The following is a 27,403-nucleotide window of genomic DNA, read 5'->3' on the forward strand; positions in this document are numbered from 1 at the left end:
GGCAGGGAGGTTAAGGGCCCATTCACACTAGAGTGTTTTGCCGTCGATTTCAGCAAAATGCTCAAGCACTAGCGCTTTTTAAAGCACTAGTGCAATAATACCTTATGGGCCTGTTCTCACTTAGGCGATTTGCGTTAATCATCACAGAACCTGACTAGAGGAATAATAAACATAAGATATCCCTGACTGGGACTAAAATTTAACTTTTATTAATCCATTAAAACGTAAGTGCTACAAGGATAAAACGATGTCTGAAGTAGGAAATGCTGGAGGGAACTGTTGTGAAGATAAATTATTACAGAGAAATCTGATTTGGAAATCTCAGGTCCTCCTAGCAAAACTGACAGTACATAAAACACTACCCCCACCAAAAACCCGACATGTTTCACTTCCCGAGGGAAGCTTTTTCAAGGGACATATACATAAGTGCTGAGTGCAAAACGTGCTAAGGTGCAAATATATACAATCATATCATATCATTTCAAGACATCAAAAATAGCAGCATGGCTATATGATAGCAGCCAAACGCCAGACTGCTCACACTGGTCCTTTTATACCATCACTAGGACCTAGGGGAGGAGTCAAGTTACCTATCAGGTATGCCCACCTTTTCGGATACACCCATTGGTCCACAGGACCATCAATCACCATTCCCTCCAATGGGGAAGAAGCGCTATATCTATCAGGCATAATCATTCCTACACCTAAGAAACCTTTTTGTGCTTCAAAGAAGAGCTTACCGGGAAGCATGTAACACCCTCAATTCTCCCATCTCCTCAGCGCTGAAATTACATCAGCGCTAAGGGTATTTTCAACAAAGATCGTGTTTTGACCTCTCTGATTGGTCCAGAGAGGTCACATGGCCTCGCCTCAGACTACAGCCAATGGGGAGCAGGCGGAGTGACGTCAGATATAGTCGGCCTTCAGTGCGCTGGCCGAGAATACGTCAGTCCACAAGACTTCAACCCCATAGGTGCAGGCTGGCTCAGGGGGGCGTATACTATACTCCATACCTACGTGTATCAACAAACGATACACGGAAGTCACCACTGATGCGTAGAGGGGGCCGTTTGTTTACACGTTGCCAGGCAACCCTCTAAAAGGAAATCTTTTTACCCCTTCAATCCAGCGCCGGGGAGGCGCCGCAAATCAAAGCTGGAAGCCCCCCCAGAGTGAATAAACAGGGAAACCACGGAGCTGCATAGATAGATGTCAGCAAACAATAAAATAATAAAGTGGAGAAATGAGGATTAAGGAGTACATTATACATAAATGCATAAATGCAGAAGATGGTGAACCCAGCATAAAAGATATTCAAACTCTCAGTGGTAATAACCCCAGGTATATAGTAGGTAAATATCGAAAGCGTTACAGGACCCCAGTTCAGGGAACAGGCAGTGAGCAGGTAAGTATCCGTTGGGCATTGCCTAAGAGGATCTCCGACCGAGATACCTATTATTAAAAACATAGAAAGCAGGTACCCTAAGGTAAGTATCACCCATAAAACAGGAGGCAGAAGCCCAATATACGATCATAGAGGATTTATCAATTTTAGGGGATAGGGTGAAGAATCAAGAACGCACGAGGAAAAATAGGGTAATGATCACATACACCCACCATGGGGATACATTTGCAGACAAAGGCGACACCATGTGACAAAACATAAAGGGGTAACAACAGGGGGCCCTCAGATAAAGGGGGCATAAGTAAAACCCTCATTTAAACCATCTGGGTTTAGAGTGCCCAGTCTATAGATCCACTGGGCCTCCAATTGTCTCAATTTGAGGTCTAAGTTTCCGCCGCGTGGGCCCAACACCCACTGCTGGATAACCCAGAATCTTAAGGTAGAGGGGTCCCCATCATGTTTGTCTAAAAAATGTCTTGCTACTGACGTATTCCTCTTATGCTTTATATCACCTAGATGTTCCATAATACGTGTTTTGACAGCGCGAGTAGTCTCCCCGATATACAGTAGTGGGCATGAACACTTGATGGCATATATTACACCCTCCGTTTCACAATTAAAAAAATCAAAGAGGTCATAAATTCTCCCATTTTTAGGTGATTGAAAGTTCTTACATTTTTCAACATGTGCGCATGCCTTGCATCTGGCGCATCTGTGCATGCCTTTAAGTCTAGAATCTAACCAGGTCTAACCAGGTCTGTCCACAGTTGAGAGAATATCTCCCTATGAACCCAGGGGTGACTTATCGCAGAGGAAGAAATCTGGGGGACACTTTAACGCACTCCTACCTTCCAGTTAAGAAGGGTGTAACAGGAGGCTTTAAAAAGACCTGGTTAGATTCTAGACTTAAAGGCATGCACAGATGCGCCAGATGCAAGGCATGCGCACATGTTGAAAAATGTAAGAACTTTCAATCACCTAAAAATGGGAGAATTTATGACCTCTTTGATTTTTTTAATTGTGAAACGGAGGGTGTAATATATGCCATCAAGTGTTCATGCCCACTACTGTATATCGGGGAGACTACTCGCGCTGTCAAAACACGTATTATGGAACATCTAGGTGATATAAAGCATAAGAGGAATACGTCAGTAGCAAGACATTTTTTAGACAAACATGATGGGGACCCCTCTACCTTAAGATTCTGGGTTATCCAGCAGTGGGTGTTGGGCCCACGCGGCGGAAACTTAGACCTCAAATTGAGACAATTGGAGGCCCAGTGGATCTATAGACTGGGCACTCTAAACCCAGATGGTTTAAATGAGGGTTTTACTTATGCCCCCTTTATCTGAGGGCCCCCTGTTGTTACCCCTTTATGTTTTGTCACATGGTGTCGCCTTTGTCTGCAAATGTATCCCCATGGTGGGTGTATGTGATCATTACCCTATTTTTCCTCGTGCGTTCTTGATTCTTCACCCTATCCCCTAAAATTGATAAATCCTCTATGATCGTATATTGGGCTTCTGCCTCCTGTTTTATGGGTGATACTTACCTTAGGGTACCTGCTTTCTATGTTTTTAATAATAGGTATCTCGGTCGGAGATCCTCTTAGGCAATGCCCAACGGATACTTACCTGCTCACTGCCTGTTCCCTGAACTGGGGTCCTGTAACGCTTTCGATATTTACCTACTATATACCTGGGGTTATTACCACTGAGAGTTTGAATATCTTTTATGCTGGGTTCACCATCTTCTGCATTTATGCATTTATGTATAATGTACTCCTTAATCCTCATTTCTCCACTTTATTATTTTATTGTTTGCTGACATCTATCTATGCAGCTCCGTGGTTTCCCTGTTTATTCACTCTGGGGGGGCTTCCAGCTTTGATTTGCGGCGCCTCCCCGGCGCTGGATTGAAGGGGTAAAAAGATTTCCTTTTAGAGGGTTGCCTGGCAACGTGTAAACAAACGGCCCCCTCTACGCATCAGTGGTGACTTCCGTGTATCGTTTGTTGATACACGTAGGTATGGAGTATAGTATACGCCCCCCTGAGCCAGCCTGCACCTATGGGGTTGAAGTCTTGTGGACTGACGTATTCTCGGCCAGCGCACTGAAGGCCGACTATATCTGACGTCACTCCGCCTGCTCCCCATTGGCTGTAGTCTGAGGCGAGGCCATGTGACCTCTCTGGACCAATCAGAGAGGTCAAAACACGATCTTTGTTGAAAATACCCTTAGCGCTGATGTAATTTCAGCGCTGAGGAGATGGGAGAATTGAGGGTGTTACATGCTTCCCGGTAAGCTCTTCTTTGAAGCACAAAAAGGTTTCTTAGGTGTAGGAATGATTATGCCTGATAGATATAGCGCTTCTTCCCCATTGGAGGGAATGGTGATTGATGGTCCTGTGGACCAATGGGTGTATCCGAAAAGGTGGGCATACCTGATAGGTAACTTGACTCCTCCCCTAGGTCCTAGTGATGGTATAAAAGGACCAGTGTGAGCAGTCTGGCGTTTGGCTGCTATCATATAGCCATGCTGCTATTTTTGATGTCTTGAAATGATATGATATGATTGTATATATTTGCACCTTAGCACGTTTTGCACTCAGCACTTATGTATATGTCCCTTGAAAAAGCTTCCCTCGGGAAGTGAAACATGTCGGGTTTTTGGTGGGGGTAGTGTTTTATGTACTGTCAGTTTTGCTAGGAGGACCTGAGATTTCCAAATCAGATTTCTCTGTAATAATTTATCTTCACAACAGTTCCCTCCAGCATTTCCTACTTCAGACATCGTTTTATCCTTGTAGCACTTACGTTTTAATGGATTAATAAAAGTTAAATTTTAGTCCCAGTCAGGGATATCTTATGTTTATGATTTGCGTTAATCGCCAGCAATTACCGCAAATCGCCAAACCAAAAGTGTAGCCTGCACCATTTTCAGGCGATTTTCTCGCGATCGCATTTCAGTGCTATAAAAGCGCTAAATGCGATTGCTAAAAAATCGCCAAGTGTGAATGGTGTTTTTTTGGGCCAAAAATCGCCTGAGCAAACCGCTAGTAAAAGCGCTAGCGTTTTGCGTTCTACAAGTGTGAATGGACCCTTAGCAATTCTAGTAGGTTTTAGTCATGTTTTAACTCCTGAGGTAAATTATAAGGTAATTTAATGAGGTAATTAACCGTAAATAGCTATTCTCATGGAAATTAGGGGGCATGTTAGCACATAATTTACTGATCAGTTTAAGACCTGCCTCTACCTGGAGGTAAAGTCAATTTGAATGGAGTTCCTATTGCTGTATTAGTGTCGTTCCTATTCAGGCTGTGTAATAGAAAAGAATAGTAGAAATTAAACTCCAAATATTTACTGGATTTTTATAGGGATGCCAATAAAGAAAAACAAAAGAAAAAAAGGAAAATACCTTCATGAGGTATTTTACCTACAAAAAAATATTTACCTCACATAGTTACCAGAATTGAGGCTATTGTCAGTTTTTTTCTGATCTAATCTCTAGCAGACTTTCACATAGAAATCCTGTGTGTACGGGATGAAAACAGAAGTAAATCTGAGATAATGGGTACAATACAGACACATATACTGTATTATGATAAAATGGTTTTCATGGTGAGGGAATCGATATTAATTTGATGTATAAGGGTTAGGGATGGAAGATAAATCAATAGTAAGGGAGTGCCAAAGAGGGACAAATACAAGGATAGAATTTGATAGATCCAGGGTGAATGGGAAGGAGTAGGTATGAAGGCTAGATTATATCCCAAATGTGCTACCCAACTCCCATAGCTGAATATAGTGGGCAGCAACAACATTCCTCTTGCATAGTACAACAACCCAGTGTGCCATTCTTCTTTGGATAACTATATATACAACCAGGACAGGACAGTTTCTAGGTGAACACATCTAGGCAAAAAAGGAGAGCTTCATAGTGCATTACCATGAGGATTCATTTTATTCGCAAGACAATTTGGTACTTACAAGATTTGCAGTTAAAACTTGCATATCAGCGGTGAGGCCAACCGCTTCACTCCCTGGTGGCAGGTGTACACGCGCTGTGGCCAGCAGCGTGGTCTCCAGTAGCCTGGAGCTTGTCTCCCCAAATCCAGAGCAGCGCAGTGCATAGGAGTAAGGATAAGGAGAGGAATTGTGGAAGTGACTGTGTTTTTCTGGATAGGAGCGCAAGGATTTTTGTTTGTCAGTTTCTAGGTGAAATTGCTATCAAGGCAAGTGGGGGGGACAAAAAAATCCACCTCTGCACTCTGGGCCGCAACCCACCTCAAGAAACGGGCCTGAACCGCTGTCAGCATGAACCAACCCTTAAAATCTGCCGTGGAACTTTGCTTAGGATGTCTTCTCCTGGAAAATCAAGTATCTCTAAACAATTAAACCCACCACCAGTTTTAGTAGCATAAATGTGAAAATTATAGCCTTGGTCTGTGTATATGTTACGGCCAGAACCCGAAGTGTGGCCACTTCGCGTTCTGGCCAACCACTTCGGATTCTGGACGGCCAATGTGCGAAGTGGCCGCAGCGCAGCGGCCAATGTTAGAAATGTAATGATTACACTAAGCTCAATGTATTTTACGGCAGTCTCGCTGCGGCCAAATGTATTACAACTTGGTTAATTTGATTAAATATAGCCGGCGGCAATGTAATAGATGAAGCCGCCGGCTTTTGCACTGCCTCCTCCTCCCCCCGATCCCCCCGCATCTCTCCTCTCCCTGCCTCCTATACAATACGGAGCAGCCAGGGAACATGCGTGTCCCCGAGAGTCGTTCGTCGCGACAGGGGAATCCTGCCGTTCCTGCAGAGCGGTGCTAGCAGAAGCAATGTCTGCAGCCTCCCCACTCAGCATCACCTGCCGCAACGAACGACTCTCGGGGACACTCCGTATTGTATAGGAGGCAGGGAGAGGAGAGAGGAGGGCGGGGGGTCGGGGGGAGGAGGAGGCAGTGCGAAAGCCGGCGGCTTCATCTATTACATTGCCGCTGGCTTAATTTAATTAAATTAACTAAAGTTGTAATATATTTGGCCGCAGCGAGACGGCCGTAAAATACATTGAGCTTAGTGTAATCATTACATTTCTAACATTGGCCGCTGCGCTGCGGCCACTTCGCACATTGGCCGGCCAGAACATATATAATGAACCTTGCTTATGGTCTTTGTCACAAATATATTAATATGTGCCTTTTCATTGTAATGTTAGCTTCAAGCAGAATAAGAGATTAGACTGCAGCACTGCAAATTAATTCAGTATGAAAATATTCATAGATAGTATAATAAGATCTCCAGCAATGCTAATGGCAGCAGGCATGGGCAGTGTGACAAAAAATAATTTAGTCTCTGTGAACTGTGAATGCACAAGTAACTCACTTTGCCAGCATCTAAGCATAATCTGTTATCAGGTACCCACAATTTTGGTTAACGTGAGCTGGGAGACACATTTGGTAGAATTGAACTATTCCTTACGGCACACTGATTCTTAGTTGCTGACATGCCTACCATGCACAAAAGCAAGCCGACATTTCCAATCCATATTTGATGAAATTACAAGTAAGGCATTAAAGCATTTATAGGGAATCTTTGTTCCTTGAACAAGTCATGGCAGCATGAATGTGGGGCAGAGGGGTAACTCTCAATGCTTTGTATTGCATTTCATTAAGTAATGGTGCAGACAATTGATTCTTCTAGACTTTGCAACCAAAAATGAGTCATCAGCAGTAGTAGCTCCAATGCATCTCTCTTGTGACTGGAGCTCCTCTGTAGATTGTCATGGTCAAGACTCTTTATGTCCAAAAATGGCATTAGCCTATGTTTTGTATGTTCAGCTTTTAAATGATTTGCATTTTTCCTCTTAGTTTTCAGGACATCATTTCGTACAACGTGTCTGTATCCTGGGGTCCGCTGCTTGGAGCCATGTCATCCTGCCATTCCTTGATTATTTTGGATGGAGTTGTACAGGGGGATCCGCTCGACCTAAAAATGTTTGAATTTACAGGCTGGGTAAGAACTTTTAATGAAAGAGAACAAAACTGATTTTGTCTTTAAAATGCAATAGGTGTTTCATATTTTATCAGAATCGATGCCAAAGATATTTTTTTTTAAATGCCGTTGACAGAATTATTGGTAGTAATATTGTTTTTTAGTGTTTTGCTAATGCAATCATCCATTCTCAATACACAGGGAAAACATAAGGGAAAAGGTTTCTACCATGCAATAAACCTTAAAGGACATCCGAGGTGAAAATAAACTGATGAGAATAACAATTGTATCTGTCCTCCTCCTAAAAATGACTTTTTTTTTAGATATACCACAGTTTTATATTATATTTAAATCTAGTTTTTAAGTTTTTACTGTCTTGTTGTCTCTGCTCAATGACACCTTCTTGGAAGTATGCCAGAGCTCAAATCTATGAATAATTGACCCTTTTTATCTCTTTCCTGCTCTCAGAAGCCATTTACAGACAGGAAAGTATGACTGTAATTATTTATCAGTGAGGGTTATGCTATAGTCTGACCCAGTCCCACCCAGTCCCGACCCGGGAGAAACTGTCACTTACATACCTGATGTTTAACTCTTTCAGACAGAGAAAGAAAAAAAAAAGGAACACAGCACAGTTACTTGTGTGCTAGACACTGTACATACACATGTCTATCTCATCATGTCACATGTTACCTTGGTTGTACTTTAACAGTTTCTGGTCAAGCCACGTTTCAGTTCTGTACTATTTTATTAACCATAATGAGCAGGAATTTCCCATAATAATTGTGCCTTGTAATTCACAATTATGATGCTAAATCGTAATATGAAATTTATGGAAAAATGTTAATTTATTTCATTTGAAAACCTAATCAGGAACTGTAATTTCATAGTTTCACATAATTTTGGGCCAATTTTAGGGATTAATTGCAAAGCCTCCCATACATGCTGTTGTTTTAAATTGCTATATATGTTGAAGGCTTTTTCACAGTGCGACGTTAAAGTCGCACATTATAAAATACTTTACCGCAGAGTAACGCACAGCAATGCAAAGTCTGTGTGACATTCAAAGTGCACTCGTTGCGTTAGTGTGTAACGTGTAGCGTTATTAAAAAGTGCTGCATGCTGTGCGTTTAGCAATGAATCTGCTGCGTTACTTGTGTTGCACATGCTCAGTAATGTTTTTTTTTTTCTTTTTTAAAATGTTCCTCATGCTCCATTTTTGTTCCATAGTAAATACATTTTATAATGTGTGACTTTAACGTCGCATTGTCAGTGTATATGCGTTGCATTAGGGACGCGTTGTGCGACCTTAACATCGCATCAAACACAACATCCTACTGTGTAAGTAGCCTAAGAGGAATAGTGGGAACAAGTCAAAAATAATTTTTCAAAAAGACTTTGTAGTTTTTGAGTAAACTGATTTTGAAATTGCAAAGGAAAAATGTTTTTTTAATCTGTAATTTTTCTGGGTTTAAAAACCATTTTTCCTTTGCATTTTTAAAATCGATTTTTTTTTCAAAAACTACAAGGTCTTCTAAAAAAAATATGTTTTTTGTTTTCTTGCTTTCACTATTCCCCTTAACATACATAGCAATTTTGGTGACTATAGCATGTATGGGGGCTATAAACACCTAAAGTTGGCACAAAATTAAACAGAAATGTGCATAATTACACAATACAGGTAGTCCCCAAATAACGAACGAGATAGGGACTGTAGGTTCGTTCTTAACCTGAATCTGTTCTTAAGTCGGAACATTTTGCTATCTCTGTCCCCTGTACCTCCTCTGTATCACCTCTGCCCTCTGTACCTGCTTACACAAGTACAAAAGCCATTTTTTCTTTGAATTTTTTTAAATCGATTTTCTCAAAAACTACAAGTCCAATTTGAAAAAAAAAAATCTTTTGACTTGTTCCCAGGGAAACACAGAATCCATGCCGTTCGCATCGGCAGGTCGTTCATAAGTCGGGTGTTCGTAAGTCGGGGACTACCTGTATTACAAAAGAAATTCACAAAATCAATGTTCAAATTCAAATTACGTATGTCTAATTGCGAAAATGTATACAAAATTTCACGTAATCATAATAAGCAGATTACTATCATCACCAATAAATATTAGTAATAATACTAAATGTATCTACTATTCTTGTTAGAACTGATGGGCATGTCCTGCTTACCACACAACTTTCCAATACTGACGTTGTGTACATGTAATACATATATCTGAAGTCGCTTGTAGAACATTATAATTGATATTCTACTAAGGCTTCTACCGCTTTCTAACACTAATTCTGCCCCAGCCACTGCAAAAATTAGTCATATTTTTAATCCTATGCCTAACAATACCCATCTCCTCTTTACCGTAATGATACATCGGTTGCTGCTGTAGGTGCAATTAACATTACAGTCTATAGCAGTGCCCTAATTACCAGGCACCGTGCAGTCCCCAAATGACCTGCCTCGCTGTTGTCTGCTTGCTTTGTACAAACACAGAAGGGATCACTTTTGCCTGACTTCAATTTTCACATGAAAGGCTTAGATGAAGGGGCATAGCAGGCTACAAAGTGGTGTACATTTTTCCTGGTCTGTGCATAGTGGTGCATAGTGGTGATATGACTAGCTAAGCTATATGGCACCTCACATCCAGGCAAACGCAAGTAATAAAATGTGGCTACTGGGGAGAAGTAGAAGTAGGAACCGACTGTAATAAGTATTCTAGTCTTCTACAAATACAAATAATGTCACATTTATTTGAACTGTGCCTTCATTAAAAATGTCTGTAAATACCCACTAAATTGCTACCAATTTATTTCCTTTTATACAGGAAATTGATCCCAATGGAGATCAATATCAAGAGTTTTCAGAAACCATGATTGTGAAACCAGGTCCTGATGCAAATAAGGTAAGCCTCAAATCAACCCAAGATTTAAACCGTTTGTAAAAGCAAAGTGGCAGAGTACTCTATTCATTGCCCGAATGTGCATTGAGTTCCAACTAAACTTGCTTCCTCTACTCTCTGGATTCAACTTTTTTTTTGGGGGGGGGGGGGGGGGGGGGGAGTTGACAGCAGTTAGGAGTGGCCATGTGACAAACAAAGTAAAAAGAACATAAGAGAATCCCTATATTACAGTTAAAACCTACATGAGGTCACGTAGGGCAGATGTGAAGGCTGATAGGGCAGGAGCTCTGCATTTCCTGCAGTCCTGAAAATCAACTTCTGTAAGTTGACCTGTTTTACTGAAAGGGGCACTATAGCAAACTGGGGCCATTTATGTGGCTTTCCTCTGCACTGCTAACAGTGCAGAGAAGAGCCACATAACTTAAATCAGCTGTGGGCAAGATGTCCAAATTCAAGTTACTCACAGTGGTGCAGGTCAGCTCATTCTTTAGTGTGTGCGTAGGCAGCTGCAGTTGAAAGTTATTCCCCCACTGGCGGTGTTTCTACATATTATTTATTATACTTATGAAAGAGAAACGGTGTTAGTCTTTCTCAACTATAATCAGAGCAAAATGGCTGGTCTTATGGAGTGCTCCTGGTATGTACTTGAGATGTAATTAATTGCTATTTTTATACTTACCTGGGGCTTCCTCCAGCCCCATGAGGTGCGTGGGCTTCTTAGCTGTCCTCACCGGCCACTCCATTCTTTAGATATCACTCCCAGTATTTTGGCCAGCCATGAGCTTCTGCGCGTGTGCGGCCTGGCTGTGCTCCTATCCCCGGGGGCTTTCCGGCTAGTTGTGCATGCGCAGAAGAGCGCATCCTTTCAAATTACTGGCAGCGATATCTAACGTTACAGGATAAAGTTAAGCACCTCTCCAGATAAACTTCTGATGTGCCATGGCAGGACCTGGCAGCAGTATCTAAATGCTCTTTTATTTTTCAATAAACATGTCAGCCATCATTGCAACATTTCAGAGTACAAAACTTCTTTCTCAAACTTAGCTGCATGTAGTATCTAGTGTTGGGCGAACAGTGTTCGCCACTGTTCGGGTTCTGCAGAACATCACCCTGTTCGGGTGATGTTCGAGTTCGGCCGAACACCTGGTGGTGTTCGGCCAAACTGTTCGGGGTTCGCCGAACTGCTGAATGCATGGCCGAACAGGGCCCCTGTTCGGCCGAACAGGGCCCTGTTCGGCCGAATACTGCCCCCCATGGGGTCGCAGGCATAAGGGGGGAGCATGCCCCGATCGCGGGGGGGGTCGGAAATTCCCCCCACCCCCTCCGCTAGCGCTCCCCCCTCTGCCCGCTTCCCCATACAAAAAGTTTAAAGCAAGTTCAATAGTACCTGGTGGCACTGGCTAGCAGTGGAGTGAGGAGGAGGAGGAGTCCGAGTAGCAGAGTGACGTTGAGGCCGGGCAGCGGGCGGTTCAGCGCTAGTACCCTTGTGGTACTTCCGCCCTTTCTCTGACCTCACGTCCTCGTATGCGTCATCACGCAGAGGACGTGAGGTCAGAGAAAGGGCGGAAGTACCACAAGGGTACTAGCGCTGAACCGCCCGCTGCCCGGCCTCAACGTCACTCTGCTACTCGGACTCCTCCTCCTCCTCACTCCACTGCCAGCCAGTGCCACCAGCCCAGGTACTATTGAACTTGCTTTAAACTTTTTTTATGGGGAAGCGGGCGGAGGGGGGAGCGCTAGCGGAGGGGGTGGGGGGAATTTCCGACCCCCCCCGCGACCGGGGCATGCTCCCCCCTTATGCCTGCGACCCCATAGGGCCCCCAAAATGGGCATGTTCGGGGGTCCCATTGACTCCCATTGAGTTCGGCGTTCGGGCCGAACATGCCGAACATCTGGCCCATGTTCGGCCTGTTCGGCCCGAACCTGAACATCCAGGTGTTCGCCCAACACTAGTAGTATCCATCAGTCTAAACAAAATCAGTGTTTTTATATCAAACATGGAGGGTCATCAGCCAAAAGAGCTGCACCAAGGTGTCTAACCAATGACATTGGTCCGTGCCTTGCCAGATCTGATGGGGGAACTGCGCTGCTGTATGCCCATAGGAGGCCTCTAGGAGACCCAACCTCCCACACCTTTTACTATTATTACTATTTATTGTATTTATAAAATGCCAACATATTACGCAGTTCTGAACATTAATTTAGGTTACAGTCTTACAGACAATATTTAGGGGTGACATACAGCAATATGACAATACAGGAATACAAGAAAACCAGATCACACAGCACAGTATGAGTACAAGGTAATGCTTAGTCAGTCACTGGATGGAAGCATGGAGATTAGGCAAGTTAGGTTCACTCAAGTGCATAACATGGGTTCACAGTAACGGAGGTGCGTGATCAGTTAGGACACAAAAGGAGGAAGACCCTGCCCAAAGGCTTACAATCTAGGAGGAGAGGTAGAGACACGAAAGGTAGGGACCAGAGTTCCGTTGTGGGTTAAGAGCAATTGTGAGGGGTGGTAGGCCGGAGTGAAAAGGTGAGTTTTAAAGGCCTTCTGGAAGATGTTGAAGGAGGGGGCTGCCCTAATGGGTGGAGGTAGAGCGTTCCAAAGTGTTGGAGCAGCTCTTGAGAAGTCCTGGAGGCGTGCATGGGACTGTGTGATGCGGGGGGCGGTCAGGCAAAGTTCATTGGCGGAACGGAGTGAGTGGCTAGGTGTGTACCTCTGAGTAAGATCAGAAATGTAGGTTGGACAGGTTTTGTGGACATATTTGTAGGTCAGACAGAATATCTTGAATCTGATTCTGGACTGGATAGGAAGCCAGTGGAGGGATTCACGAAGGGGAGCCGCCCTGGTGGAGCGATAGGAGGAGTGCATAATTCTGGCTGCCGCATTCATGATGGACTGCAGTGGGGCTATTCGGGTCATAGGGAGACCAGACAGAAGGACATTACAGTAGTTGAGGCGGGAAATTATGAGGGCATGGATGAGGAGTTTGGTGGTGACAGGGGTCAGGAAAGGGCGAATCTTACAGTTGTTACGAAGGTGGAAGTTGCAGGACTTTATGAGGTTTTGGATGTGGGTAGTGAAGAAGAGTTCGGAGTCCAGGGTGACACCCAGACAGCGGGCTTGAGAGGTAGGGCGAATGGTAGTGTGGTTAACAGTGACATGCACATCAGTGGGTTTAGCAGTGAGTTGGCATTGAGGTACTGTGTCAGGCGTTTGTGAACCAGACGCTCAAGGAGTTTTGAGGCAAGGGGGAGGAGGGAGATATGGCGGTAGTTGGAGGGTAGCGAGAGGTCGAGGGAGGGTTTCTTGAGCAGGGGCAATTCTGTGGCCTGCTTGAATATATTAAAGGTGCAGAACATAGTACTATCCAACATAGCAATGTTTTAAAGAATGCAGGACATATTTAGCATCCCATTATATTCCACCACACAGGCCTCAATTCACTATGCTTTATCAAACACTTTACCGAACGTTTGATAATTTACCTCATGGGTAAAATCTAATTTTGAATTCACTAAGGTGTTACAGATTGAATTTTTTATCGATAAAACATTCATATTTTTCATATTTGTGCGCCGCTGTGCCCGGCCGTTACGTGTGCCGTCCCTCAACCCTGCATGTTACCACCCTCCGTCCGCCCAAGGCAGACCTGATGGGGTACAGAACACTGCCGGGTGACGTCAGCTGGGGCAGCGTCATCCGCCCGCACCCGCCCACATATGGATGGCAGCCAATGACAGAAGATGAAAGTGCGTCTTTCATCACATAAACATGCTATAGGTGAGAGTCTGGTGGACCAAGCTGTACCATACCATTTTTCAACTGCTAGACACAATGTTACTCAGTTAAGGTTTATGATTATTGAACCGTTACTGCCTCCTAGAAGAGGTGGTGATAGGATTAAAAAAATATTGTGAAGAGAGGCACATATGGATAAAAAAGCTAGACACCATGGAACCACAAGGTCTTAATTGTGAGCTAGATCTGCTTCCTTTCCTTTAAGAATTATGGTGGATAACATTCTCTGCAGTTTTTTTTTAGTATATTCTAATTTAGGTAGAAATTTATTGATACATCTTGGTGCATATTGCATGATCTATTTACCATTTTATTTGGTGGAATATAATGTGATGTTAAATATGTCCTGCATTCTTTAAAACATTGCTATGTTGGATAGTACTATGTTCTGCACCTTTAATATATTGATGGTAATGTTTTGCTCCTTATGTAGCTCTGTACCTCCGCTCCCCTATATATTGTACTATTGCTATCACCTGACAGAATAGGTTTATACTGTGGGATAATCCGATTGGTCGCTGCTCGCTCGGCAAGTTATGTTTACATCTACACTGACAGGATGCGCTGACTTTCGCCGGCACTCCTGTCATTGGCTGCCATCCATATGTGGGCGGGTGCGGGCGGACGATGCTGCCCCTGCTGATGTCACCGGCAGTGTTCCCCATCAGGTCCGCCTTGGGCGGACCGAGGGCGGGAACATGCAGGGTTGAGGGACGACACACGCAGCGGCCGGGTGCAGCGGCGACCAATGAATTTGAAGGTGTGGGAGGTTGGGTCTCCTAGAGGCCTCCTATGGGCATACAGCAGCACAGTTACCCATCAGGTCCGGTGAGGCACGGACCGGTGTCATTAGTTAGACACCTTGGTGCAGCGTTATTGGCTAATGACCCTCCATGTTTGGTATAAAAATGCTGATTTTGTTTAGACTGATGTATACTACATGCAGCTTAGCTTGAGAAAGGAGTTTTGTACTCTGAAACGTTGCAATGATGGCTGACATGTTTATTGAAGAATAAAAGAGCATTTAGATCAGGTATGTCAAACCGCTCCTATGAGGGCCGAGATCCTCACACATTTTTGATACAGCTCAAATGAATTGATGGGTCTGAATCAGGATAGGTGTGGTCCATCAGGTAGAACACATTCCTTTCTTTCTCAGTCCATCCTAAACACTGGCATGGATCTGGCCCTCCAGGGCCAGGCCTGGAGTTTGGCACTTGTGATTTAGACACTGGATGGTGCCGGCTTGATCCTTTGCTGGCAGCGATATCTAAAGAACAAAGCAGCTCAAGGGCTGGAGTAAACCACAGGTAATTATAAATACAGCAAATAATTACATCTCAGGTTTCCTTAAACATGCAGTGCAAGGCAGTTTGCTATTTACAGGGTTGGATAAGTAGAGGAACTTCTGCAAATGTCTTAATGCCAGATACTGCTGGACACTTTTTAAGCTCTAGTTGAGTCTACACCTTTTAAAGAGGAACTGAAAACCTTACAATTTAAAACACAAAGAAATAAGAAATAAGAAGTATAAATGAGCCAAGAGGAAAATGAGCCATGAATTACTTTTCTCCTATGTTGCTGTCACTTACAGTAGGTAATAGTAATCTGACAGAAGCGACAGGTTTTGGGCTGGTTCATCTCTCCATAGGGGATTCTTAGCATGGCCTTTATTCTTTATGAAGACAACCCTTGAAAAAGATTTATAAAAAGATGCTGGCCAGCCTCCATGCTCACTATACACTTTTTTTGGTAGTTGGACGGAGCAACTGTCATTCACTAAGTGGTTTTGAAAATAAAGAAAACCCTGAGAACCCCGATGAGAAGATGGGCTAGTCTAAAATCTGTTGGTAATGTCAGATTTACTGTACTACTTACTGTAAGTGACAGGAACATAGGAGAAAAGTAATTTATGGCTCATTTTACTCTGGAAGAAACATACTTCTTATTTGTATATGTTTGCATGTATTTTACATTTTAAGATTTTTGCGACAGAGGTCCAATAACCACTTCGCGTCCCTGGGGTTTTCCCCCTAAAAAACCAGAACCATTTTCTACATTTCACACTCCTCCCATTCATTAGCCAATAACCTTATCACTACTTATCACACATAAATGATCTATACCTTGTTTTTTTCGTCACCAATTAGGCTTTTTTTGGGCGGTACATTTTGCTTAGAATTATTTAATTTTGTACAGATTTTAATGGTAATAAGGGGGGAAAAATGAAAAAAGGAATTATTTCTCAGTTTTCAGCAATTATAATTTGAAAATAATAAGTGGTACTGTAGATTAAACCTACACATTTGATTTGCCTGCTTGTCCTGGCTATTACAGCGTTTAAAGTATGATCCTAGTACAATGTATGGCGACAATATATTATTTGGAAATAAAGGTGCATTTTTTTCCATTTTGCGGCTTTGCGGATTTTTTAATTGTTGTGGCACATTTTAATCCACCCCCGCTCCCTAGTTAGCAAGATGTGCTCCTTCATACCCCCCTCCCCCACACTTGGCCAGATGTGCCCCTTTACCCTCCCCCAGCCCCTGATGTGCCTCTGTAACCCCCCCCCACTTCAGCAAACCAGATGTGCCTGTTTATCTCTCTCCCCCCCCCATAGTTAGCCAGATGTGCTTTTTATTACCCCCCTCCCCCATTCATAGCCAGGTGTATGCCCTTTATGCCCCCCCCCCCCCATTTATAGCCAGCTGTGCCCCTTTAAATTTGTATCTGACCTTGTTCCAGCGCCGATCACGATCTCCTCCCTGTAGTCCCGCTGTCAGCCTCACTATGCTGAGTGAATCGGGTCCCGGCTTGATGACGTCATCAAGCCGGGACCCGATTCACTCAGCATAGTGAGGCTGACAGCGGGACTACAGGGAGAGGCTCGCGATCGGCGCTGGAACAAGGTCAGGTACATATTGTTACATTGTAATCCTCCATGCTGCCTGATCGCAGCATGGAGGGGAAGGGGGTATTACAGAGGATCGGGCGGGGGGGGGGGGGGGGGGGGAATCGGAGATCCGGGAAGGAATGCCAGAGTAGTGTAGTTAGGGGGAGGGGGGTTAATGAGCCCAGGAGCGTGCTAGCACGCCCGCTGTGCTCATTAAATGACAGCAACATATAATCACGTCATGTGGCTTTCAGGAGCCACTTGCAATGACGTGATTATACTGTATATGGGATGTAAACTGGTTAAGTGCCAATTATTTTATCTATCCATAGGGATATACACTATATAAGGTATTTAGCTGTAGCTAGTTTTAGCTCAGTGCTGTCCAGCTCCATGGATGTGAAGGGCCAAGTTTTCAGGAAACTTGTCTGGGGGTAGAGCAACAACATCCTGCCTGGTGGGGCAGAGCTGTGTGGAGAAAAAGAGGTGGAAACGGCAGAAACAGTGAGAGAAGGGGAAGTACCATGGCAAACAGATTAGCCAGAAGATCAGTGTAAGACTTTTGCATGTAACATTTCACATAACATTAATTTGGTTTAAGTTATCTGGTTAGAAATATGTTCACTTTTTTTTTTTTTTATATATCTTTTGCTGCAACTAAAAATGATTGCTTACATTAAAACAACTTCCATTTATAGTGCTGTAGTTTTTTCATAAATTACATATGTTAATATCTTACAGGTTACAGTTGATGGAATTGTTATACTACAGCAGTTCCCATTTTCTTCAAGTCTGCAGCGCATGTCGGTGATCACAAAAATTCTCAATGGGGATGAATATGCTGTCTACATGAAGGGTGCACCAGAAATGGTGGCCTCCTTCTGCAAGCCAGACACGGGTTACTGCATTTTTATTACTTGCTGTAAAGTTCTAGATATGACTATTATCACTATATCCGACCTTATTTGCATACTGTATATCCTTGAATACACGTTGACCTTGTGTATAAGTCGACCCCAATATTTGATCCTCTTTTACTGGAATTTTTTAATTACCCAAATATAAGTCTATCCAGCAAACTCCGTACCTGATTATGCATCTGAAAGATTCTCTCACCAGGCAGAAGAGACAAGTCGTGAAAAACAAAATGACAAAGTATATGTTGTCCAAAGCAGCCAGACCAGTGTTGCCAACCTTTCACGTTATTTTTTACTGAAAAATACCTAAAAATTTACTGACAAAAGATTTTTCCTACCGACAAAATCTCCTGCGCAGCATGGCGCGCCGAAAAATGGGAGTGGTCACGCAACAGAATGTGGGTGTGGTCATGGGTGGGGCCAAATATACATGATTTTAGTATTGCTGTAAAAGGTCTGCCAGGGAAGTTTGAGCTCTGCCATAGTGTTTTCCCCCCTTCCCCCAAAATACATGTAATCTTACAGCATTTCACCAAAAATCCACGTAATCTGGCAGAGGTTCTTCCAAAATACAGACACTATGGCAGTGGTTCCCAAAAAATAGATGTAATCTGGCAGCAGCAATTCCCCCAACATACACATAATCTGGCAGCAGTTCCCCAAAATACATTTAATCTGACAGCAGTGGTTCCCCAAAAATAGGTAGCCCCAGGTCTATAGGTGTCCCCAGAATAGGTGGCCAGGGGTATATATGTCCACAGAACAGGTAGCCAGGGGTATATGTGCCCAGTATATGTAGGCAGAGGTACAGGGCTGGTTCTAGACTGGCACATATGAGGGGACAGTCAAATGGGTAGAGGGCAACATGCACGAGGAAATTTGCGGCGCGCCAGTGGGCATGGCAAGTAAATGCACATAATGAGAGACAGCATTTCACCAGTAAATGCACATTAGAGACAGCGTTTCACCAGTAAATGCATGTAATGAGAGACAGCTTTTCACCAGTAAATGCGCATAAGAGACAGCCTTTCAGCAGTAAATGCATGTAATGAGAGACAGTTTTTCACCAGTAAATGCACGTAATGAGAGACAGCTTTTCACCAGTAAATGCATGTAATGAGAGACAGCTTTTCACCAGTAAATGCACATAAGAGACAGCTTTTCACCAGTAAATGCACATAAGAGACAGCTTTTCACCAGTAAATGCACATAAGAGACCGCTTTTCAGCAGTAAATGCACGTAATAAGAGACAGCTTTTCACCAGTAAATGCACATAATAAGAGACAGCTTTTCACCAGTAAATGCACATAAGAGACAGCTTTTCACCAGTAAATGCACATAATGGCAAACAGCCAGCGTCCTCAGTATATGTAGGCAGGGATATATGTCCCCAGTATATGTAGCCTGAGGTATATGTCCCCAGTATATGTAGGCAGGGGTATATGTCCCCAGTATATGTAGCCAGGGGTATATGTGCCCAGTATATGTAGCCACAGGTATATGTCCCAGTATATGTAGTCAGGGTTATATGTGCCCAGTATATGTAGCCAGGGTTATATGTCCCCAGTATATGTAGGTAGGGGTATATGTGCCCAGTATATGTAGTCAGGGTTATATGTGGCCAGTATATGCAGCCAGAGGTATATGTGCCCACAATAAGTAGCCAGGGGGTATATGTGCCCAGTATATGTAGCCACAGGTATATGTCCCAGTATATGTAGTCAGGGTTATATGTGCCCAGTATATGTAGCCAGGGGTATATGTGCCAAGTATATGTAGGCAGGGTATATGTGCCCAGTATATGTAGCCACAGGTATATGTGCCCAGTATATGTAGCCAGGGGTATATGTGCTCAGTATATGTAGGCAGGGTATACTGTATGTGCCCAGTATATGTAGGCAGGGTATATATGCCCAGTATATGTAGCCAGGGGTATATGTGCCCAGTATATTTAGGCAGGGTATATGTGCCCAGTATATGTAGGCAGGGTATATGTGCCCAGTATATGTAGCCACAGGTATATGTAGCCAGGGTTATATGTGCCCAGTATATGTAGCCAGGGGTATATGGGCCCAGTATATGTAGGCAGGGTATATGTCCCAGTATATGTGGTCAGGGTTATATGTGCCCAGCATATGTAGCCAGAGGTATATGTGCGCACAATAGGTAGCCAGGTGACCCCCCCCCCAGCAGGAGGACAGCAGTGCAGTGGGGGGAGAGCTGTGGCATCAGCGGTGGAGAAGGGGGGCAATCTACCCCCCTTCTCTCACCTTAGTGCTCTCCCTCCCTCGCTGACTGTCCCCTCCTGATCTAAGTGCGGAGTGGCTGGCAGGCGGCAGCGAGCGGAACTTACCTGCTGCGTCTCTCGTCGCCGGCGCGGGATGATTTGCCGCTACTCTGGTCTGGTCCAGACCAGAGCAGCAGAACTTCCGGCGCAGGAGTGAGACGGAAGGTAAGTCCCGCCCGCTGCCAAACGCCACTCCGCACTTAGAGCAGGAGGGGACAGTCAGCGAGGGAAGGAGAGCACTAAGGTGCGAGAAGGGGGGGATTGCCCCCCTTTTCCACCGCTGCCCACAGCTCTTCCTCCACTGCGCTGCTGTCCTCCTGCAACAGGGCGCCCTTTTATGGACGCTGCTGAATTCCTTATGGAATTCACGGGCAGCTCATTTTGTATCAAAATTTACGGGCTGCCCGTAAATTTACGGGCGGTTGGCAACACTGAGCCAGACTCCTTCGCCAACTAGTACCCAGCATTGTTCATTTATAATTGAAATGTAATGGATCTTGCTGTAATGCACCAAAGCTGTGCTGTTACCTGTGACAAAAATTTACAATCTCTCCCTCTCCCTGCAACCCGAAGCTGTGCTCTACTCTGACTGACTTCCCACCCATCACATTGTAAAAGGTGAGGGGGGGGGGGCTTCTCACATACCTGTGATACAATGCAGAGCCTGCAGTGAAAGCCATGTGCTGTGTCCTCTCTGGTCCACTTGCATTAGCGTCCCAGCATCACCATGGTTACATAACGCAGGCAAGCGTGAGTAAAGGAGAGGAAAAGAAGAGCTCTGCATTTATATCACAGGGAGGGGGAGACGGTTAGAAGCGGGCCCCAGTTTAGATTGTGATAGATGGGAAGAGATCAGAGTAGGTTACAACTTCAGCACTGCAGGGAGGGAGAGAGAGGCAGTCCCCTTTTCCTTCCTGGCTATAAGTGGAGAGATTTAGGACTACATTTCTCGACTTTTAATTACAGCCGAGTATACTGTATATGGTAATTGTTCTTTTACAAAGGGAACAATTTCAAGATTTTTAATATTGTGGAAAGAAATTAGAAACTTTTTTTTTTTCATTGCTGTAATCTGTGGCCCTATTTGAAAGATGCTTGAAGATTCTCAGACTGTGACACAGGACAATAAAAATTTGATGTTCTGATCATTACCACACTATCATGAAATAATCGTTTCCGCCCCCAAACAGGATGTGTATATCCTGAACTTGGGTAGAACTTATGCCTAAAGTAATATACTGTCAGCCCTATATAAACATTGCAATAACCGAACATCAGAAATATTCTCCTTGTGTTTACTGCCAATGTAGGAATGTTTGTTAAACAGGTTATGTGATGGGAAATCAAGCAGCATGCTATTAATTTAAATGTATTGGTATTATACAGTTCCCCTTAATTTCTCTGATGAACTGGAGCTTTACACAAAACAAGGATTTCGAGTTCTTGGTTTGGCACACAAATGTCTCCAGAATAATGAGACTTTGAATGTGAAAACGTTAAAAAGGTAAGAATTGAAAATGCATAACTTATACTGTACTATTTACGATCCTTGTTAAATGTTTCTGCTTTGATTACACCTGTTATTCTGCATGGTGTACACATTGCTCTGTTTTTATGAAATTAAGTTCAAATAACACACACACCCCTCTTCCTTGTCTGACTTTGCTAATTAAAGTGGGATTATACTCCCAAATCGTGATATTGATGAGCTGAAATTTTGCAGTTTCGTAATTACGACACAAAATTTGCTGTTCTGACACAAAATCGTAATTTGTAGTTGCCATAAAATTTGTAATTTCATGTTGTAATTTTGTATTTTGCATTAAATTGTAATTTCATGTCTTTTGTAATTCCGTAATTTTGCAGAATTAGGAAAGTTACAGGTAAAATGCATCCTGAAAAATACTCATATTGTGAACATTTTCATAATTTACAAAAATGTTGTCATGAAAACAATTGTAATTACAAAAACGATTTTAACTAAAAAAATTGTGTATGGTCGTAATTACACAAAATTTTGCCCATTTTTTTTTTTATAATACGACCGTAATTGTAATTATGAAAATTATGCAAAATTTCTCAAAATCAAAATTTCAGTAACTACTATTAGGTTCTTAAAAGAACATTTGAAAGCATCCCCAAGCATTTCCATTGTGTAAAAAAAAAAAAATTTCACTGAAGAGAGCAGTACAGGCTTGCTTATCTCTAACTTATTGGCAAATGTAATCATTGCAGGGCCAAGAGACACTCTCAGCCTGTCTATCGGTTCACTCCTCCCTCTCTTTGCTGAATATACACATCGCCCTGGCAATAGCTTAATAATTTCAGCAGAAAAGGAGAGGAGCAGAGTGAAGACACAGGCAGAAATATTCTTGCCAGGAATGATCACATTTGCTGATTAGCCAGAGATGAGCAAGCTTGAACCGCTCTTTGCAGTGAGAGTAAAAGTTTTTTACACACAGGAAATGGTTGGGAATGCTTTCAAATGTTTTTCCAAGTGTACTTACAGAAATCTTAGTTTTGGGAGTACAACCCCACTTTAAGTATCATGAAGATAGGTGAATAAAGAGAGAAAAAGGAGTATTACAAGTATTAAGTTCCCTTGGCTTGTTGTTTTGATTGATTACTCACTATCAGGATTATATCTTCACCTTTGTGTTTACGTGATAAATGACCCATTGAATTAGTGCCTTCACATTATTATGAGAATAAAACTTCAAGTAATCTTCAGTTAGTAACATGGATTTCTGTACTGACGGATATAATACAAAGATTTCTGTTTTTTTTCTGTGAAGACAGTTCGTTTTTCTCTTTATTTTTGTATCCCCATTATGCTTATTGGTGTGGTGATCACCTATTGGGACATGCATATAAAATGTTCCCTTTTTTGATCATAAATTACTTTAATAATTATCAAGTTCAGTTTCTATGATAATCATAAAGAACTTTATTAATGGCTACAGTTAAAGTAAGATTTAATTTCTATACTTTCTGATAAAAGGGATGAAGTGGAATCTGGCTTATCTTTCCTTGGGTTGCTGGTGATGGAAAATCGACTTAAACTGGAAACACGACTAGTATTAAAGGAACTTTCCAATGCCAGAGTCAGAACCGTAATGATTACAGGTACAGTATGCTTATTACTATCCCATTTAAATGTACATTATATAGAATTAGATACTGCAGTTAAGAGGTATAAGGAGCATAATTAATTATTTATCATTTCTTCTGATTCATTTATTAAGGTCAAGGGAACTCCTATTTCTTCCTTTATGTTCTGTTTCATTGTGTTTGAGTTGTAAGTACACATTACGCCTGTGTGCCGCCATCTGCTTCCCTGCAGGCAGAGACTTCATAGTGAACTTTAGTTATTCATATATTAATTCACAAATTAAAATGCTTTGCCATGAGTGGACAGTCACAAGAGTGCAATTCTTATAAACGTACCAGAAGAATCATAACTGAATATTGGTAATTTGGCTAACAAGGAAAGTGTGCAGAACCACCTAATCTACTTAAAGGGAACCTGTACTGACTAAAATTATTTAAAATAAACACATGGGGTAACTTGAAATGAACATTATAGTTACCTTGCCATCAGTTCATCTCAGAAGCTCATCATTTTCTTCTTACAGTGATCCCTTCCAGTTCTGACAACATTTTGTCAGTTATCAGTTATATATCAGTTGCTCTCAGTTATAGCTGAGTGGACAACTGATGTGCCCGGTAATGTCCATGTTTCCCTATGGCTCAAGTGGACGATGTTACAGTTTAACTGTGTGCTGACCTGAAAGCTGTTATGGGGTAATGGCCATTTTCAAAATGGAGGACGGAAAATTCCCTTGATCACAGTGGACAAACAGGACGTGGGAGAGAAGAAAGAGATTGAGGAGTAGACTACATGGGAGGTAAGTATGACTTGTGTATGCTTGCTTTTGACTTTTAATTTTCAATTCAGGTTTTCTTTAACTAAGAGTGTGCAGTGTGTGTGTGTGTGTGTGTGTGTGTGTACAGGTATCTGCACAGCAATCTTTAACCAGAATATTATACTGTCAACTCCTACAACATTTTTCACCAATTTTCTGTATAGGTTTATGTAACATTTCAAATGTCTTGCTCTGCAGGAGACAATCTTCAGACAGCAGTGACTGTTGCTAAGAATTGTGGAATGATCAGGGAAGGCAGCAACATTATTCTGGTTGATGCCAAAGAGCCTACTGAAACTAGCCTGGCCTCCATCACATGGACTTCAGTACAGAGTTTGAAGTCGAAGAACTTTGATGATGTGGTAGGTAGCATTGCAGTGTCTTTCTGTAAAGACACTGTAATGACAATGTAAATGACATTTACCTTGACAGTAGTAAATATTTAGACATGCTACTGTACCTTACAGGTTTAATGTATTGACCATTTTAAGTAGCTCTACACCCAGTAATAAGAATTTTCTTTGTTATTAGTTTCTTGGTCACACCTGTGTGTGAATTGGCCCATAGAATTGTATGAGCAGTGAGTTGGCATGCAGAATTATTCTGCAATGCAACAAATATAAGATTGGAAAAGTGCAGAAATGTTGTTAGTCTGTTTAAATTTGATCAACCCAATTTGAATGATCTAAAAGTTTTTCTTTACACCGTTGGACAGAGTAGGGAAGATTTAGAACTTGTTGTCATCTTTTATTTCTGATCAAGTTGTCTTTATTAGGAGGGCTACAATGGTGACATCACAAGAGGTGGGGCTTAACATCATACAATGACCATATATGATTCTGGTATCTAGCTATTCCTCTAAGCCATCTCTACCTTCTAATACTCATCAACAACATTACAAAAGACCAATAAAAGTTCTCACTTTTATCTCACAGTGGTTGATTTAGTATTTGGGGAGCAGTGAAAAATCTAAAAGACCATGCATACCTGGGCTGGATTTTGTTTGTTACGTGTACCTAAACTCAGAGGGGTATGGAGACTGGCATATTTATTTCCATTTAAACATTACAGATTGCCTGGCAGTCCTGCTGATCATTTGCCCAGAGCCGGGACAAGATCCTCCAGAACCCAAGGCCCCCAAAGTGCGCCCCTACACCCCTCCCACCCCAGCCGTCACACACTGATTGCTATTAGACTAAGAGGCACGCCAGCCCCCCCCCCCCCCCCCAACACCTTCATCTCTAGTTATCTGTCTTGCAGACCGTCCCTGCCATGTATCCCCTGTTCTAATTTTGCTCTGCTTTAAACACAATAGGGAAATTATAGATGAGTTATGCGCCCCCGCCTACACTGCGCCCTGAGGCTGGAGCCTCTCTTGCCTCTGCCTCGGCCTGGCCCTGCATCTGCCTCTAATACTTTTAGCCATAGACCCTGAACAAGCATAAAGATCAGATGTTTCTGACTAAAGTCTGACTGGATTAGCTGCATGCTTGCTAAAGGTGTGTGATTCCAGCCAAAGATCAGCAGAAAAACCTGGTATTGCTTAAAAGGAAACAAATGGCTGCCTCCGTGTCTGTCTCAGTTCAGGTGTTCTTTAAAAAGTACTTGTCATTAGATGGCGAACTTCTGCAGGCCTCACCTGGGTCATATCTGGACATAGTTACAGCACCGCTAGTAAACTCACATATGAGCATGCAGCACACATAAATGAAATGGTTTTCTATCACAGTAACACCAAGAAACAACAGGTGAGTGAGCCCATACTAGCATACTAGCTTATATACTGATGATACAGCATAGTCTGAAATGAATGATTGATTTGATCATCATATTAATGGATGTACTCAGAACAAGCTAAGTAATGGGAAATTACATTTTGATACAGAACAATTTATTGGAACCAGTGGTGCTCAGCAGAGCTCGAATATTCGAGTAGCTCGAATATTCGAGCTCTTTTCCAGCTATTTGAGCTCGGTATTCGAGCTCTGAATAGCTGTAGCTATTCGAATGGGCTATTCGAGTACACTCGAATAGCCCATTCACTATTCGAGCTATTCGAGCAAAACGGCGCTATTCGAGCTCGGTACCGAGCTCGAATAGCGTCATAGCCCAGATTGATGTCCTTAGAGCCAATCAGAGGGCTCCCAGGCCCTCTGACGGCAGCCAATCACAGAGGGGGACCCTGGCCAGCCCCTACCCTATAAATAGCGGCCGCCATGTTAGGTTTCTCCGTGCTTGCCTGAGACTTGTACAGAGAGAGAGTTGCTCCTTTGTGCTTTGGCTTAGCAAGAGCTCTATTGTGGTCATTTACCTAGCGTTTTTGCTCACATACACCTCCTATACACACCTATATTGTTGTTAGTTAGTTAGACATTGTATTTTAGTTAGTAGCTTTTGTGTTACATAGAGACAGGCCAGCTGCTGCAGGCTTACAGCTTTAGGCCTCAGGGCCTTGCCTGTGTGGGCAGCTGTCCTCCTGTCCTCTGTTTATTTCTCTCTATTCTATACCAGTATTTCTGCTGTCCTTTACTACTGATTGTATTAGTATTGTAGTTATATACTGTAACTGTACTAGGACACTCACTGTCACTGTTCATAGGCTACTAGCTGCTCCTGCGTGTGTGCACTCACTTTCTGTGTACACACTACACACACTCTATTTCCTTTTGATAACTGATTGATTATTGTAATTGATTATTGTAATTAGTTAGTTGTACTTACTGTTACTACTTACTGTACTAGGAGTCTAGGACACTCAGTCACTGTTCATAGGCTACTAGCTCCTGCGTGTGTGCACTCACTGTCTGTGTACACACTACACACACTCTATTTCCTTCTGATAACTGATTGATTATTGTAATTAGTTAGTTGTACTTACTGTTACTACTTACTGTACTAGGAGTCTAGGACACTCAGTCACTGTTCATAGGCTACTAGCTCCTGCGTGTGTGCACTCACTGTCTGTGTACACACTACACACACTCTATTTCCTTCTGATAACTGATTGATTATTGTAATTAGTTAGTTGTTTGTACTTACTGTTACTACTTACTCTTACTGTACTAGGAGTCTAGGACACTCAGTCACTGTTCATAGGCTACTAGCTCCTGCGTGTGTGCACTCACTGTCTGTGTACACACACTACACACACTCTATTTCCTTCTGATAACTGATTGCTTATTGTAATTAGTTAGTTGTACTTACTGTTACTACTTACTCTTACTGTACTAGGAGTCTAGGACACTCAGTCACTGTTCATAGTCTACTAGCTCCTGCG

The 27,403-nt window shown here is 42.8% G+C and overlaps 1 protein-coding gene across 1 annotated transcript in view; it reads left to right on the plus strand.

Annotated features, from left to right (window-relative positions):
* LOC137571671 (probable cation-transporting ATPase 13A4) overlaps positions 1-27,403 on the plus strand; it is a 229,459-nt gene that overhangs the window by 122,093 nt on the left and 79,963 nt on the right. Inside the window, exons 14-19 of the mRNA XM_068281166.1 lie at positions 7,274-7,418; positions 10,220-10,297; positions 17,737-17,893; positions 21,587-21,704; positions 23,202-23,326; positions 24,325-24,488. Of these exons, the coding sequence (XP_068137267.1) occupies positions 7,274-7,418; positions 10,220-10,297; positions 17,737-17,893; positions 21,587-21,704; positions 23,202-23,326; positions 24,325-24,488 (787 nt within the window). The remainder of the gene's footprint in view (positions 1-7,273; positions 7,419-10,219; positions 10,298-17,736; positions 17,894-21,586; positions 21,705-23,201; positions 23,327-24,324; positions 24,489-27,403) is intronic.

Source organism: Hyperolius riggenbachi, chromosome 4, assembly GCF_040937935.1.
Source record: "Hyperolius riggenbachi isolate aHypRig1 chromosome 4, aHypRig1.pri, whole genome shotgun sequence".
Lineage (NCBI taxonomy): Eukaryota > Metazoa > Chordata > Amphibia > Anura > Hyperoliidae > Hyperolius > Hyperolius riggenbachi.